The following is a 14,107-nucleotide window of genomic DNA, read 5'->3' on the forward strand; positions in this document are numbered from 1 at the left end:
AAAGACATCTTGAGTTACATAGCAAGACTTTGTCTCAAACTATAGGATTGGTTAATCTGCAGAAAAAGTTCTTAGCCTAACCTTTCCTGCTTCTTAAACAGGTCATATCTCATGGACTTTATCTAGGCTTGTTATTTATGCTTGGGAAGCTCTTCTCCCTTTCCCTAACCATTCTTCTCTTCTTTATTTCTACTCAGATATCACTACCACCAGAAAATGTTCCCTCACCGATGTCTTGCATTCCCCGGTTTTGGCTCACCGATTTCTCTCATAGCCCCATGCACTTTTCCTCCATTGCACATATAACAGAATATAATCGTGTGGTTTTAGATCAGGTGATCTCTGCTTGTTTCTCCTCTAACATTAACCTCCACTGGAACAATTTTCTTCCTTGCTTACCATTCTCCCCTCAATACTTACCATAATGTTTGGAAATACATGTATGCAGAATGAGTGAATCCTTTTCCAATATGAAAACCACATGTGCAGACAGGGGGGGGAGTGTTCTTTATTGATTGTTCCATCATCTTAAATGGCTTTTCCAATTACCAGCCACGACTTGAGAATGAACTGTTGATAAGCAGCTTTTATCCTATGGGCCTGCAAATAAGGTATCCCAGTATCATAATCTTTCTGAGACAAATCAGATGGCTTACCTCACTTACAGATGTGATTTCCAGAGCCTTCCCACAGCTTAGGCTTCTTCATTTCCAAGACTTTTTTTTTTAATTATAAAAAGACTATTACAAATGGTCATCCTGAGTTTTTCTCTTAAAATACCTTTTTATTAAATGCAGGAGCAGATTGAGTTTGTCTGTTATTTCTTTTGGGACTAATGGTACATTTTCCAACTTCAGAAATTGTTTTTAAGACCACAAAAGTATCAGATTGGGATCTTGCGGTGACTACCTCGGGACAGCAGTATTTTATTCTACTTTCCTTCCAAGAATGGAACTGTTAAAAATTACTACAGTTATTTATTCTTCAGTGTGCAATTTATTACATGGAGGGGTTGTGTTTCATTCTTCTTCCATTTGAGAAATGATGTACTCACACTTCCATGCAGCAGAACACACAGCTCCCATTAGTAAGCTGTAGACCAGGTCCTGTCTGAAGGAGACCTGTGGGGTCAGGATGAAGGCTGCATGTTGTTTTTCATATAAAATAGCTAGCCATTATTTGCAAGATCTGTCATCATAAGAGTTGCAGATTCCATTCAGATCAATCTAGCAGACTTTAACAGCAAGGTTCCCAGAACATACTGAACACAGAGTTCTTCAGAACACTGTCTTGATCTTATTGCAATCTCAAATGGTTTTGTTTTACACAGAGACTAATGGATATCAATGCTGCTATTCAATCCCTGATTGCATCAAATTCTGCACTGCAGATGGAGGTAATATATCTGTCTCTATTTATATTGGCAGTTTATTGAAAGCTAAAATGTGGCATTATCTCAAAGGTTGTATTTAAAACAGAAAATCTGAAACTGTTTTCAAGTATAATAAAACAGAAATACATGCACAGGATGTTTCATAAGAAAAATATTTAAAGCAAAACATCTAGGGCTTTTAAAGGACTTATTTTTTAAGCGCTTCTGTACTGTTGGGAAGATAGTAAAGTAAAATTAACCATATTTCTTACAATAAGACTTGTCATGATCACTCATTTCATTTAATCTCAGAAAGAAAGAACAAGAAGCATGTTCTCCCCCTTTGTTGAATCTGGTCAATCATCTATGTATATACATAGCAAGTGTATGTGTATGTCCAGGATAACACATAGAAAAGAAAACTCAAAAAGCTAAACATCAAGGTCTGAGGAAAACTCCATGTGGATAGTGGACATGAGTTATGAATGAGAATAGAAAGCTAGTTGTTCTTCTAGTTTTCACCCTGTCATGGGTTTTTCATTTTGGGTGTTAGATAAGTACATAAAAATGTATTTGATAGTAAAAGTATATGATCCAGTGTGAAGCTCCACAGCCTCAGGATGGCTATTCTGACTGTGCAGAAGATCATTAAGTTAAATAGTCTTTGGTTCTGATTAATTTCAGTGTATGATTTTTTGAAAGTTTTACAATAAAGTTTAAAATAAAATTTTAAACTGATTATTTTATATGGAGTTTTAAAAAGCATGATGCAATAGGCATAATAATCCTTAAGTCTCTTGTCAACTTACAAACTAAACTCTGACCTCCTATTGGGATCCAGGATTAGTAAGCAGATATCCATGTTTAGATATAAAGATATATACTTTCTACCCTATTCTCAGCAATTAGGATCACAGTCTTATTCTGCCTTGTCCAGATTGTTATTGGGGTTTCTTGCTTATATGATTCTTGTGATGACTTGGCAGAGTTACCAGAATACTGAAGTGACTTTAATCAACCCCAGTGCAGAAATATTCAAAACCCTGACCTACCTTAGCAGTTTACTGAGCAGCATCAAGAATCCTCTGGGCACACGAGATAACCCAGCACGGATCTGCAAGGATTTGCTCAGCTGTGAGTACAAGGTTTCAGATGGTAAGTCCTTCTCATGTTTAATTTCTTCATTTCAGAACATTTGAGATCTGCAATGTGTTTACTTCCAATCTCAGTCACTTTGATAAAACATCAGCAAAAGCCATTATAATGTCATCAAACTGAAATAGTCTTTGAGGAGGATATATTTCTGAAACCACCTCGGTCCCATGTCCTTTGTTTATACTTTGTATTTGCAAGGTAGAACATGATATAGGGAAGGCTGACCTTAGGGGTGACAGACAGGAACACATCTTAGTCCTTGGTAATTCAAAGCCATCAAAGTTGACAACACTTTAAAAAAATCATAAATTCTCTTCTACAGCACTCCCTAACAATGTGGTTCAATAGAATTTAAATGTGCCCCCAACTAGAATCAGCAAACATCAAAATAGAATTTCTCATCCTGTTCAAGTACATTGGTCAGGAATATAAAAGTAGGTTTAGAGAAAATCATTAAGGAAATGTCTTAAACCCAGAGGATCAATCACCACTTAAGGAAGAGAAACACTAACTGCCAAAAAATTGTGTCATTTTGTTTTCGTTTTTAGTTTATAATCACCTGTATAGTTAATAGTATGTCTTTTTGCTTTGCTAAAAACTTAATTCCCTGAACATGTTAAGTTAAGGTGAGTCTGGTCAGGCCAGTTTTGCTTTCTATAGATTAGTCAGGAAAATGACTCTTATTTAGGATTGGATTTTGTAAGACAAATACAATGAAGAGATGGGGGCAAGGGAACTAAGAGCTTGTCTGAGTAATGTCCTTCAATGGAGGAGAGAACTCTGAACTTGAGACTGCAGGAGGGGCAGGAGGACATCAAGAACTGGTGACGTCATTGGGTAGTCGGTCCTGATGGAATCAAAGAAACTATTGAATAAAGATACTAGAAGGAGTAAGCAGGAAGAAGCAAAGGGATGGAATTGTTGAGAAGGTAGGGTTGTAGGTAGTACAGGTTAGGGTATACAGCCTTGGGAGTTAATGGTTGGAGTAGAGGAAATTGGAGTGTCAGGAGCAGAAGGGCCAAGGCGTTAGGAGTAGTGTTGATGTGGGTTTTTTTTTTTTAATACCAACAATGAGGTTATACATAGATTTTTCTGAAAGTAATAACAAGACAGAAATGTAAATATTCAAATATTTTCAGTAGTTGCCCTGGGAAATGATAACAGATGATATAACATGATGGTAATCATTGCAACATAGAATGTCTCAAGGGAGAACATTTTTCAGGAAAATGATCTGGAGGAAGCAGCAGAAGAGACATCTTCCCACACCCAACTCTATGAGGCCAGGGCAGAACTTGAATGAAAGAACTAGAGAGAGAAGCAATGCCCTTGGGGCAGAGCTAATTTTGAATTAGAACCCTTTGGCTCATAAAGATATAAGGCTCATAAAATAGATTTAAGATAAACTATGTCGGGTAGACAGGCCCGGTGGCGAAGACAAGCAGACGCAGGTAGGCCTGCGGCGGGGGCCCGTGGAGGTAGACGGGCCCAGCGGCGGCAGCCGACAGGGATATTCAGACCCGGCGGCAGCCAGCAGAGACATTCAGGCCCAGCGGCGGCCCACAGAAGTAGACGGGCCCAGCGGCGGCCCGCTGAGGTAAACGGGCCCGGCGGCAGCGGCCGACAGGGACATTCAGGCCCGGCAGCAGCCGGCAGAGACATTCAGGCCCAGCGGCGGCCCACAGAGGTAGACAGGCCCGGCGGCAGAGACAAGCAGACGCAGGTAGGCCTGCGGCGGCGGCCCGCCGAGGTAGACGGGCCCAGCAGCAGCCCGCCGAGGTAGACGGGCCCAGTGGCGGCAGCCGACAGAGATATTCAGGCCCGGCGGCAGCCCGCAGAGACATTCAGGCCCAGCAGCGGTCCACAGAGGTAGACAGGCCCGGTGGCGAAGACAAGCAGACGCAGGTAGGCCTGTGGCAGCGGCCTGTGGAGGAAGACGGGCCCAGCGGCAGCCTGCTGAGGTAGACGTGCAGCGGCCGACAGGGACATTCAGGCCCGGGGGCGGCCCCCAGAGGCAGACAGACCCAGCGGCAGCTGACAGGGACATACAGGCCCGGCGGCGGACCGCAGAGGTAAACAGGCCCAGGGACGGAGACAAGCAGACACAGCTTGGAACAGGGACACCCCTAACCCCAACATCTGGGGAAGAAGCTATCTCCGTGGGTCAGAACCAGAACGAATCTGAACACTCCGTCTGAGGAAAACCCAGGGCCCAGCTGCTGATCCTGTGAAACCCAACAACTTGGAGGTGTTGGTGAGACTACCCTGCTCAGCTGAAACCCATCTGGGAGAGGATTCAGATGCCTACAGTTTAAAGTCTGAAGAAACAAGATCAGCTGAGGAGTTGACAAATGAACAAAAAGTGACCTGAGAACACAGAAGAAGGCGCTACCCAGACACCAAACCAGATCACCAGAATCATAAGTATATAATTCACCGATCGAAATCAGCAGCCCCTGAAGAAATAGCCCAAAAGCACCAATTTAACCAAGAACCCCTACTAAACCAAGACTAAAAATTAGAACAAGAGAGGCACTCTCAGACACAGACACCACCTGCACCTCACAGAGGAAGAGATGAGTAGGCGCCAGTGCAAAAATACAGGCAACAACATAAAGACCTATATGGCAACATCAGAACCTAGTGATTCTACACCTGCAAGACCTAAACATACCATGACAGAAGAAACAGAAGAAATCAACCCTAAAAATGACATTAAGAAGATGATAGAGGCCCTTAAAGAAGAAATAAAACATTCCCTCAATGAGGAAATAAAAACTTTCCTTAAAGAGGAATTGAAAAACTACCTTAAAGAGGAAATAAAAACTTTCCTTAAAGAGGAAATAAAAAACTCTCTTAAAGAGGAAATAAAAACTTCCCTTAAAGAGGAAATGAAAAACTCCATTAAAGAGGAAATAAAAAACTCCCTTAAAGAAATGGAAGAAAAAACGAACAAAAAATGGGAAGAAATTAAAGAAAGCCAAGAAAAAGCAATTAAACAGATGAAAGAAACATTCCAAGATCTGAAAAATGAATTTGAGACAATAAAGAAAACACATGCTGAGGGAATGCTGGAAATAGAAATCCTGACAAAACGAACAGGAACTACAGAAACAAGCATAACCAACCGATTGCAAGAGATGGAACAGAGAATCTCTGACACTGAAGACACGATAGAGAAAATAGATTCGTCAGTCAAAGAAAACAATAAAGACAAAAAAGTCCTAACACAAAACGTCCAGGAAATTTGGGACACCATGAAAAGACCAAACCTAAGAATAATAGGGATAGAAGAAGGAGAAGAATACCAACTCAAAGGCACAGAAAATATATTCAACAAAATCATAGAAGAAAACTTTCCTAACCTAAAGAAAGAAATACCTATGAAGATACAAGAAGCTTACAGAACACCGAATAGGCTGGATCCAAAAAAAAAGTCCCCTCGCCACATAATAATCAAAACACTAAACACACAGAATAAAGAAAAAATATTAAGAGCTGCAAAGGAAAAGGACCAAGTAACATATAAAGGCAAACCCATCAGAATAACACCAGACTACTCAATAGAGACTATGAAAGATAGAAGATCATGGACAAACCTCATGCAGACACTAAGAGACCATGGATGCCAACCCAGACTATTATACCCAGCAAAACTCTTAATCACCATAGGCGGAGTAAACAAAATATTCCAGGATAAAACCAGATTTAATCAATACCTGTCCACAAACCCAGCCCTACAGAAAGCACTAGAAGGGAAAATTCAACCCAAAGAAGCTAAACACATCCATGAAAAATCAAGCAATAGATAATCCTACACCAACATACACCACAGAAGGACAACACAACACAACCAAAAAAATAACAGGAATTAACAATCACTGGTCATTAATATCCATCAATATCAATGGTCTCAACTCACCTATAAAAAGACACAGGCTAACAGAATGGATTAGAAAACAGGACCCATCCATATGCTGCATACAAGAAACACACCTTAACTCCAAAGACAGATACTACCTCCGAGTAAAGGGCTGGGAAAAGGTTTTCCAAGCAAATGGACCTAAGAAACAAGCTGGTGTAGCTATCCTAATATCTAATAAAATAGACTTCAAACTAAAATCAATCAAAAGAGACCAGGATGGACATTACATATTCATCACAGGAAAAATCCACCAAGATGAAGTCTCGATTCTAAACATTTATGCTCCAAATACAAAAGCACCCACATTTATAAAAGAAACACTACTAAAGTTTAAAACGCACATCAAACCCCACACATTAGTAGTGGGAGATTTTAACACACCACTCTCACCAAAAGATAGATCTACCAGACTGAAACTTAACAAAGAAATAAAGGACCTAACAGATGTTATGACTCAAATGGACCTAATAGATATCTACAGAATATTCCATCCTAACACAAAAGAATATACCTTCTTCTCAGCACCCCATGGAACCTTCTCAAAAATTGACCACATGCTTGGACACAAAACAAATCTCAACAGATACAAAAAAATTGGAATAACCTCCTGTATTTTATCAGACCACCATGCCTTAAAGTTAGAACTCAATAACAACAAAAATTATAGAAAACCCACAAACTCATGGAAACTGAATAATACCCACCTGAAACATCAATGGGTCAAGGAAGAAATAAAGACAGAAATTAAAGAGTTCCTAGAATTCAATGAAAATGAAAGTACAACATACCCAAACTTATGGGACACTATGAAAGCAGTGCTAAGAGGAAAATTCATAGCTCTAAATGCACACATAAAGAAGATGGAGCAATCCCATACCAATGAATTAACAGCACAACTGAAAGCTCTAGAACAAAAAGAAACAAACTCACCCAGAAGAAATAGACGCCAGGAAATAATCAAATTGAGGGCTGAAATCAACGAAATAGAAAACAAGAGAACAATACAAAAAATCAATGAAACAAAGAGTTGGTTCTTTGAAAAAATCAACAAGATAGACAAACCACTAGCCAAATTAACCAAAAGGCAAAGAGAGAACACCCAAATTCACAAAATCAGAAATGAAAAGGGAGACATAACAACAGACAATGAGGAAATCCAGAGAATCATCAGATCATACTTCAAAAACCTGTACTCCACAAAAATGGAAAACCAGGAAGAAATGGACAATTTTCTGGATAAATACCAAATACCAAAATTAAATCAAGACCAGATAAACCATTTAAATAGACCAATAACCCCTAAAGAAATAGAAACAGTCATCAAAAGTCTCCCAACTAAAAAAAGCCCAGGACCAGATGGTTTCAGTGCAGAATTCTACCTGACTTTCAAAGAAGAACTAATACCAATCCTCTTCAAAGTGTTCCACACAATAGAAACAGAAGGAACACTACCAAACTCTTTTTATGAGGCTACAATTACCCTGATACCCAAGCCACACAAAGATGCAACAAAGAAAGAGAACTACAGACCAATCTCCCTCATGAACATTGATGCAAAAATACTCAACAAAATATTGGCAAACCGAATCCAAGAATACATCAAAACAATCATCCATCACGACCAAGTAGGATTCATCCCAGGGATGCAAGGATGGTTCAACATACGGAAATCAGTCAATGTAATACACCATATAAACAAACTGAAAGAAAAAAACCACATGATCATCTCCCTAGATGCTGAAAAAGCCTTTGACAAAATCCAACACCCCTTCATGATAAAGGTCTTAGAAAGAATAGGAATACAAGGAACATTTCTAAACATAATAAAAGCAATTTATAGCAAGCCAACAGCAAACATCAAATTAAATGGAGAGAAACTCAAAGCGATACCACTAAATTCAGGAACAAGACAAGGCTGTCCACTCTCCCCATATTTATTCAATATAGTACTAGAAGTTCTAGCTAGAGCAATAAGACAACAAAAGGAGATCAAAGGGATACAAATTGGCAAGGAAGAAGTCAAACTTTCACTATTTGCAGATGATATGATAGTATACATAAGTGACCCCAAAAACTCTACCAGGGAACTTCTACAGCTGATAAACTCCTTCAGTAAAGTGGCAGGATACAAGATCAACTCAAAAAAATCAGTAGCCCTCCTATACACAAATGATAAAAGGGCTGAGAAAGAAGTCAGAGAAACATCACCCTTTACAATAGCCACAAATAATATAAAATACCTTGGGATAACACTAACTAAACAAGTGAAAGACCTTTTTGATAAGAACTTTAAATCTCTAAAGAAAGAAATTGAAGAAGATATCAGAAAATGGAAGGATCTCCCATGCTCATGGATAGGTAGGATTAACATAGTAAAAATGGCAATCTTACCAAAAGCAATCTACAGATTCAATGCAATCCCCATCAAAATCCCAACACAATTCTTCACAGACTTGGAAAGAAAAATACTCAACTTTATATGGAAAAACAAAAGACCCAGGATAGCTAAAAGAATCCTATACGATAAAGCAACCCTTGGAGGCATCACCATCCCGGACCTCAAACTCTACTATAGAGCTATAGTAATAAAAACAGCTTGGTACTGGTATAAAAACCGACATACGGACCAATGGAATCGAATTGAAGACCCTGACATTAATCCATGCACATATGAACACCTGGTTTTTGACAAAGGAGCCAAAACTATACAATGGAACAAAGAAAGTATCTTCAACAAATGGTGCTGGCATAACTGGATGTCAATATGTAAAAGATTACAAATAGATCCAGATCTGTCACCATGCACAAAACTCAAGTCCAAGTGGATCAAAGACCTAAGCATAAAACCAGTTACACTAAACTTAATAGAAAAGAAGATAGGAAGCACTCTTGAACGCATTGGCACTGGAGACCATTTCCTAAATAAAACACCGACAGCACAGACCCTGAGCACAACCATTAATAAATGGGACCTCTCAAAACTGAGAAGCTTTTGCAGGGCAAAAGACACAGTCAATAAGACAAAAAGACAGCCAACAGATTGGGAAAAGATCTTCACCAACCCCACATCTGACAGAGGATTGATCTCCACAATATATAAAGAACTCAAGAAACTAGACATCAAAGCACTGAACAGTCCAATTAAAAAATGGGCTAAAGAGCTAAACAGAGAATTCACAAAACAAGAACTACAAATGGCTGAAAGACATTTAAAGAAATGCTCAACATCCTTAATCATCAGAGAAATGCAAATCAAAACGACTCTGAGATACCACCTTACACCTGTTAGAATGGCTAAGATCAAAAACACCAATGACAACCAATGTTGGAGAGGATGTGGAGCAAAGGGAACACTCCTCCACTGTTGGTGGGAATGTAAACTTGTACAACCACTATGGAAATCAGTATGGCGGTTTCTCAGAAAATTAGGAATCGAACTACCTCAAGACCCAGCCATCCCACTCTTGGGCATATACCCAAAGAATGCTGATACATACCATAAAGATACATGCTCAGCTATGTTCATAGCAGCACTATTTGTAATAGCCAGAACCTGGAAACAACCTAGATGCCCATCAACGGAAGAATGGATGAAAAAAATGTGGTACATATACACAATGGAGTACTACTCAGCAGAGAAAAACAATGAAAGCATGAAATTTGCAGGCAAATGGATGGAACTAGAAAAAATCATCCTCAGCGAGGTAACCCAAACCCAGAAAGACAGTTATGGTATGTACTCACTCATTGGTGGATTCTAGATATAAAATGAACAATCAGACCACAACCCATAGAACCATAGAGGCTATATATATAGCATGGAGGTCCCTAGGACGACTGTGGCATATAATAAATTTCAGTTTTACTCAATTATTGAAAAAAAAAATAGCCCAATGAATGGAAACACATGAACTATGAACCAAAGACTGAGGGGCTCCCAGCTGGATCAGGCCCTCTGAATAGGTGAGACAGTTGATCGGCTTGATCAGTTTGGGAGGCATCTAGGCAGTGGGACCAAGTCCTGTGCTCATTCCATGAGTTGGCTGTTTGAAACCAGGAACTTATGCAGGGACACTTGGCTTAGTCTGGGAGGAAGGGACTGGACCTCCCTGGACTGATTCTACCAAGTCGATCACAGTCCTCGGGGGAGGACTTGTCCTGGAGGAGGTGGGAATGGAGGGTGGGCTGGGGGTAAGGGGAGGGCGTGGGAGGGGGGAGAATAGGGGAACCCATGGCTGATATGTAGAACTGAATGGTATTGTAAAATAAAAAATATATATCACAAAAAAAAAAAAAAAAAAATTTAAATAAAAAAAAAAAAAAAAAAAAAAAAAAAAGATAAACTATGTCTCATATTACCATGAATCTCCTGCCAGATCCCCATTGTGCAACACGGTACCTGAATTCAAAGCATGCCACCACACAGAGGATGAAAGCTTGAAGGAACAACTTTCATCTATACAAAAATATCTCACACAGTAGTAGGAAAAATTTTCTTGAAATTGAAGAGATGATGGATGAGGGTGTGCATTTACTCCCTTGGATAAAACTGGAAGTCTGTATGGGATTCCGGTGAGAAATCAGCTATGAATTCTACGGATGTATAAAATATTGAGGATTCTGAAGGAATCTGATGAAGGCAAAAGTCCTTCACTCTTTCCTTCTTTGTCAAAAAATGAGTTCTCCAAACATGGTCCCTGGACGACAATTAGATTTTTATTTGAAATGCAGATTCTCAAGCCGCGCCCAGGACTTCATGAACCAGCAGCTCTGCTGGGTGGAGCCACTAAGATGGGTTGTGCTCACTGCAGTTTGAAAGTCACCCTCGCTGAGTACAGCCCTTGCCTTTGAACTACCAGTTCAGCAAATATGTGTCTGTGGGCATGTTAGAAGGGTGGAGGGACAAGATTGAAGGGTGTTTGGGAGGCAGGGGAAACTCGGGATGAGCTAGAGGATTCTCTAAGGTAGAAAGGAACATAATCTCAGCCTGCGGTAGAAAATGACACTTGATAAAAAAAAATTATTTGACAGCCTTGTTTTCTTAACGCAATAAAGCTGAAGCACATGATTCCAAAGCTCCTGTTCCTGTTTTTGGAATCAGATGCTATTTGAATATTCTGTCATTGGAATCAGGAGGCTACTACATGCCTTTCAAGCTGAGCATTTCCTAAACAACCATTCTATTCTCTGCCCCTCACTTTAGCTATAGATTGGCTGGCAGGAACGAGGTATAGAGACTTCAGTCCTGCCCACTTCCAGCTCTGAAGGGAAGAACACAAACATAGTCACTGTTTAATTGCGTATTTCTCTTTCTGAGAATAAAATAGAATTTAATTTTGTCTGCATGTGTGCATGTGCACCACAGGTGGGCAGCAGAGCCTGGGGAGGCCAGAAGAGAGCACTGAATCTTCTGGAATAACAAGACAGCTGTGAGCTGCCATGTAGAGGCTAGGAATAAAATCTGTGTCCTCTGTAGGAGCAGCAAGTGCTCTTAACCTCAGAGCCATCTCTCCGGCCCAATTTTATTATTTTTACTCATCACTATTATTTTCTTCAGCTAGGTTGAAATCATTTCTATTGAAATGAAATCTCCATTTTAAACTCTATAAATAATTTAGACCAGAAATATACATTAACTACAACTTTAATAATAATTGTGTAACTTCAGATAATTCTCTTCTAGTTGACCTTTTCCTTTTTAAATTTTTTTTAACATTCATTTATTTTGTGTGGGTACACACATGCCGCAGTGAGTATGCAGAGATCATAGGGCAACTTGCAGAAGTCAGTTCTCTCCTTCCACCATGGGAGTCCCAGGGACCAAAGTCAGGTCATGAAGCTTAGTGGTAAGCACCTCTGTCCACTGAGCCATCTCACAGGAAGGCCTTAACCAACACCTACTTATCCATAATCCAAAGCAGTGAACTCAGTCTATCTATCATTTTGGTTAAAATTACGAAATGCTTTTCATATTGATAGGCTCTTGAAAATACAGTTCTGGGTAACAATTTTACGTGCATGTAGCCTTCATTCACTCGCTAAACATAGGTGTTTACAACCAGCTATGTATTTTAACAGATAAAATTGTGATATGTCAACATGTATATAAAAACCATAGCTCTTATCTTAAGGGGAATAAGAGACAGTTTCTTTTAGGGCCATTTTGAGCGACTATGGCTCAGAAACACAGATTTAAGTTACCCCAAATTCCACGTTCCAATGTGTGGAAGTGGTTTTATGAAGTACACAACACAGAAAGATATAAATCAAGGCAAATTAAATACACTGGTAGGTACATCACAGAGGCGGTTACGGTGAGATGGGTGAAGCTTTTACATAGGCCCAAGATGCTATCTGGTGACATTCTTAGCTTTGGAACAGTGGAAGCTAATGGTCTGCTAAATCAATAGATTCTAAAAGGTTTCTATCTATTAGTCACAAGGTGGTAGTCCAGAAACAGATGTGAGCAGGCAATAACTGTTCTAGGGGACCCTAGAACTAGCCCAAGACTAGGTAATTAGCCTCTGGGCCTACAACATTCCAGTCTCTCCCCAGTACTGAACTTCTGATCAGCCAATTAGTCTCTGCCAACATAGATTCTTTTCAGGAGTTTTCATTCTTAGCTGTCACAATATATAAGTCCATGCAATTTTTGTAGAGTGTTGAAATAACCTTGTGGTTTTGTTATAAATTAACAGGAAAATACTGGATTGATCCAAATCTTGGATGCTCTTCGGATGCCTTTGAGGTTTTCTGCAATTTTAGTGCTGGTGGCCAAACATGTTTATCTCCTGTTTCTGTGACAAAGGTGTGTACCGAATTTTAGGACATGTGCTTGTGTACGGTAGAGTATTCATAAACAAGGATTTAAAAAAAAACTCTGTCATATAATTGTGGGTTTTTAAGAATAAAATTAAAATGTGCCCTTTACCCTTCATTCTCTATCATATATGAGAAATACTTTCATTGTTAAAAATATTTTTAAAGATCTATTTTTGTTATATGTAAGAAGTGTTTGCCTGCATATATGTGTGTGCAATATGTACATACCTGGTCCCTGGAGAAGTCAAGGAGGACATCAGATTCCTTAGAACTGAAGGTATGAATGGTTGTGAGCCACCTGGGTGCTGGAAATTGAACCCAGGTCCTCTGCAATAGCATCAATTGCTCTTAACCGCTAAGCCATCTCTCCAGTTCTCACTGTTAAAAAAAAAAAGTTAACTGCCATAAATCTTGAAAGTTTGACTGGGTGCCTTATGATTGGTTCAGTGTGGTATATTCCATGGATCTTGTTTCTTACATTCCCTAAAGCTTGCACAGTATGGAGCTGTGTTTTCAAACCTGCACAGACCTTAGAAAACCTCTGATCAGCTGCACTGTTCTGATCAGCAATCCATTACCTACAGCTTTGTTGAAAATTGCATCATCATTAAGAGAATTTTGCTACAGAAGCTTGCTGGTTTATATGATTGACTTAGAACAAACATTCACTGAATATTATTTAAACATTTTGAGACTAAGTCTGAAAACACACTATTTAGAATAAATGTAGATTAGTTTCATACAACAGTGACAGTTACAAGTATTTTAAAAACCCAAAGCTCAGTTCTGTTTATAACATCTTGAAATAAAAATTGTACTTCTTTCTTTTTCTG

General features: G+C 39.3%; 1 protein-coding gene across 1 annotated transcript in view; it reads left to right on the forward strand.

Moving 5' to 3' along the window:
- Positions 1–14,107, forward strand: part of Col24a1 (collagen type XXIV alpha 1 chain) — a 274,801-nt gene that overhangs the window by 250,517 nt on the left and 10,177 nt on the right. Inside the window, exons 56-58 of the mRNA XM_042280059.2 lie at positions 1,331–1,396; positions 2,359–2,527; positions 13,151–13,260. Coding sequence (XP_042135993.1) covers positions 1,331–1,396; positions 2,359–2,527; positions 13,151–13,260 — 345 coding nt within the window. The remainder of the gene's footprint in view (positions 1–1,330; positions 1,397–2,358; positions 2,528–13,150; positions 13,261–14,107) is intronic.

This window comes from Peromyscus maniculatus, chromosome 6 (genome assembly GCF_049852395.1).
Source record: "Peromyscus maniculatus bairdii isolate BWxNUB_F1_BW_parent chromosome 6, HU_Pman_BW_mat_3.1, whole genome shotgun sequence".
In the NCBI taxonomy this organism is placed as follows: Eukaryota; Metazoa; Chordata; class Mammalia; order Rodentia; family Cricetidae; genus Peromyscus; species Peromyscus maniculatus.